The following is a 2,700-nucleotide window of genomic DNA, read 5'->3' as shown; positions in this document are numbered from 1 at the left end:
CCCACGCACGCATCCCTGCCCCCCAAGAAGCCTCCCCCCTCCCCCCACCTGTAGCACCCTGTGCTGCGCCGCACCACCGCCACGTCAGACGACACCCGCTCCAGGTACACACTGCTGTCGGGCGTGACCTCGCGCCCCGCCAGGTACTGCCCCGGCATCTCCACCTCGTACACCTGCAGCTCCTGGGGGTCATGGTGACGACGGGTGACGTCATCGCGGCGACGGGTGACGTCACCGTTGAGGGCGAGGGTCGCGGTCAGGTTTGGACTTGGGGGCGATTTCGGGGACGTTGTGAATCCGTTGACACCGCACTTTGGTTATTAGGGGGGTCCCAGGCAGGGGGCTGCGCGCTAGGGGTGTGCCGCACGGACGGGGCGTCGGAGCGGGCAGCCCGAGCGGCGTTGTCAACCCGGGGGCGGTGGCTCGCGCCGCCGCCCCCCAGGGAGCGGCGCGGTGCGCGGCCGGGCCGACAATGTGTTCGCCCCTCACCAGCAGTCCCCTGCACTCGTCCTCCAGCCGCAGTGTGTTGGGCAGGCGGTCCTCCAGGTCCATCTGGGGGGGGAGAGAGGGGCGGTTGGCAACCGGTTGATTGGGGCGGTTGGTTGCGGCGGTTGGTCGGAGAGCGTTCTTTGGGGGGTTAGCTGGCATTCGTTTTGCGATTTCATGGCACGTTGTGGCGCCTTTGTTGGCGGTTGGTTGGGGACCGTTGGGGGGCGCTTTTGGGTGCTGGGTTGGTGGTTGTGTGAGGGTGAACGGAGGGGATTTAGGTTGATTGGTGGGAGAGAGGTCGTCACAGAGACACGAGGGCGGGGCCAAGCAGGACGGGCGGCTTCAAGGCCGACTCAGGAGCCAGCACCTGCCCCAACAGAAGGCCACAAATCAACGCACGCCGCGGGCCCCAGCGCCCCTTTCCAGATCCAAACACCAAAAGCTGCCCTTTGGCTGTTTGACAAGCGGATCTTCGTCATCCAGCCGGGCGCGCACCTGCAGTTTGTTCCTCCAGGCCTTGAGGCGGTTTGTGAGGTCGCCCAGATTTTTGGGGAACGTGGGGGCCTCCGGGTTGAGGTCGCGCACAAACGCCTCCCGCACGTTGGGCTGGGGGGCACGGGGGCGGTGGGGGCGGCGGTGGAGAGCGTGTGTGCGTGTGTGTGTGTGTGTGTGTGTTTTTGGGGGGCAGGCAAATGGCAGCTTGAATTGTTCGGAGAGTGCCTGGGCTTTCTCGTTGTCCCCCAGCATGTTGAAGCGGACGCGGCGCCACCCCCTCCACTCCAACTCCGATGGAAGGCGGTGCGGACGGCAGACATATTCGGGATGGTCTCAAGGCAGGCCACTACTGTGGCGCGGTCCCTCGGCGAACGGGCCGAGCATTCCAGCGCTGGAAAGGTGGAAAGCCGGGGACCCCCCCCTCCCCCCCGAGGGGCCGCGTGGGACGCACCTCGATGTGCACGCCGCGCGCCTTGCCGCCAGCGTCGCTGCTGAAGCAGGCCTTGCAGACGCCTGAGAGCTCCCGCGTGAGTGTATCGTTGACGGCCGCGACGCCTGACATGTGCATCTATGTGTGTGTGTGTGTGTGTGTGTGTGTGTATGAGGGGGGACAGGCGACGAGGTTGCTGGGTGTGCGTGGGTCCGTATGGGTGTACCAGTGTGTTAGTGTGTAGAGTGTGCAGTGAGGAGGGAGGGGAGGGGAGGGTGGCAGCAATCTGCACGGAACAATAGCGCACGTGGTGCAGGGGGCCAGCCGGCCGAGAGGCGCGGGGCCCCGCTGCAGGGACGCGCGCGGCCCCCCGACCGCTCCTGGCGCGCGGGCCCCGGCCCCACCTTGTAGCAGCGCGTCAGCAGGGCCGTCACGACGGCCAGCAGCCGCTCCCGCGGGTGAGTCATGAACTTGCTGCCGATCTGCGGGAGACGAGCAGGCGACCGGGCGCAAGGTGGATCCGGACGGCTGGCTCGCATCTGATAACTCAACCTGAACATGCCGGCCGCGGAAACATGGCCCCAAGCAGGGCGTGGAGAGGCCCTGGGCCGTGAGGCCCAAGCGGTAAGTCTTGGGCCGCCTCACCTCCCCTATGAGTGTCTCCAGGACGCCCCTCAGGATGGGGTGGTGGCGCGCCACCTCATCAAACACCTCCTTGGCGGCCTGGGGTGAGAGTGTGTGTGTGTGTCCGTGTGTGTGTGTGTGCGCGCGCGCGCGTGTGTGTGTGTTCCACACCGCTGCGTCAAAGTGAGAGATGTAGAGGTTCCAAGGTGGCTTGTTTGACCCCCGGCCCCGGCCCCCGCAAGTGAGCGCTGCAAGGCGCTGGTGGAACGCGAGGCGCCGCAGACAGGCCCCTGACAAGCTGCTTGCTTTGCCCCCGCCACCGCCGCCACAAGAGCGGACCCCGGATTACCTGGAAGGCCGCGATCTCAGGCGGCGGCTGCAGCGCCGCCAGCGCCGCGCGCGCCTCCGCCACGGCCGGGCCTGGGTGCGAGCGCGAGCGGTGATGTCATCGCGTGTCATGCATGTTGTGCGCGCGTGCCGACGCAAACCCACCCCACTGAGGGCGCCCCGCTGACGGCAGCAATCGGGGGCGACCGGCCCGCCCCAGACGCCACGGCCTACCCTCCCCATGACAGCATCCGGGCACCGCGCGGCTTCCTCTTCCCCCGCGACCCCCGGCCCCACCGCCGCCCCCCAACCACCAAACGCCCCATCCCTCAACC

The 2,700-nt window shown here is 67.7% G+C and overlaps 1 protein-coding gene across 1 annotated transcript; it reads right to left on the bottom strand.

Moving 5' to 3' along the window:
- Positions 1-790: 790 nt before the first annotated feature.
- On the bottom strand, positions 791-2,458 carry MNEG_16024 (hypothetical protein; the record flags this gene model as incomplete). Its single annotated transcript, XM_014035505.1, has 6 exons — positions 791-856; positions 985-1,095; positions 1,436-1,552; positions 1,819-1,896; positions 2,060-2,137; positions 2,388-2,458. Coding segments are annotated over 6 exons (521 nt in total), but the record flags the coding sequence as incomplete, so codon positions are not given.
- Positions 2,459-2,700: the final 242 nt, after the last annotated feature.

This window comes from Monoraphidium neglectum (assembly GCF_000611645.1).
Source record: "Monoraphidium neglectum strain SAG 48.87 unplaced genomic scaffold scaffold05902, whole genome shotgun sequence".
NCBI classification, from domain to species: Eukaryota; Viridiplantae; Chlorophyta; class Chlorophyceae; order Sphaeropleales; family Selenastraceae; genus Monoraphidium; species Monoraphidium neglectum.
This window is presented reverse-complemented; position numbering and strand designations above follow the sequence as displayed.